Source organism: Myotis davidii, unplaced genomic scaffold, assembly GCF_000327345.1.
Source record: "Myotis davidii unplaced genomic scaffold, ASM32734v1 scaffold1497, whole genome shotgun sequence".
Classification (NCBI taxonomy): Eukaryota; Metazoa; Chordata; class Mammalia; order Chiroptera; family Vespertilionidae; genus Myotis; species Myotis davidii.
In genome coordinates, this window is record NW_006290147.1 from 464,293 (window position 1) to 464,957 (window position 665).

At 29.3% G+C, this 665-nt stretch overlaps 1 protein-coding gene across 1 annotated transcript in view; it reads left to right on the plus strand.

Annotated features, from left to right (window-relative positions):
- FBXO9 (F-box protein 9) overlaps positions 1–665 on the plus strand; it is a 28,581-nt gene that overhangs the window by 9,485 nt on the left and 18,431 nt on the right. The window contains exon 4 of the mRNA XM_006763192.2: positions 125–224. Coding sequence (XP_006763255.1) covers positions 125–224 — 100 coding nt within the window. The remainder of the gene's footprint in view (positions 1–124; positions 225–665) is intronic.

Sequence of the window (665 nt, forward strand, 5' to 3'; positions counted from 1 at the left end):
TGTAGATAAAGGGAATTTGACTGTTTGTAAAGAAACTAACCAAACTAAACCACAGTTAAGAGTAATCAAAGGAAATGACAAAAATGTGTGGTCATAGCTAATTTAGCTTTATTTCTTCTTTTAGCCATCAAGTTTTATCGTAGGGCTATGCAACTTGTACCTGATATAGAGTTCAAGATTACTTATACCCGGTCTCCAGATGGTGATGGCGTTGGAAGCAGCTAGTGCGTATATAATTTGATAGACAGTAATACATAGAGTTTGTTAAAATTAAGCGTCTATGGCCTGTTGACTCTTAACATGATAAGAAGATGGTACTTTTCTTTTAAGTCATATAGTGTTTAGTATAAAGACTTGTTGATAAAATTACAGAAATTTTTAATTAGGGAAATTTAATATTAAAACATCAAAATGCACATTTTAAATAAACACAACAGAAATAAGGTGATGAAAGAATTGTTTTATAAAAGCAGTGATTATTGAAAGGAGTAAATTACAGGGCATATTTCAACTTTTTGAAACTTATTTAAAGTCAAAACTATTAAAATGTAATTAGGCCAGAATTGAAAAGTGTTAATAATGGTTGAAATATGGTTTCATTACACTAGTCTTTCTTCTTTTGTTTATGTTTGAAATTATACATTTTTACTTACAAGGGGGCTTTT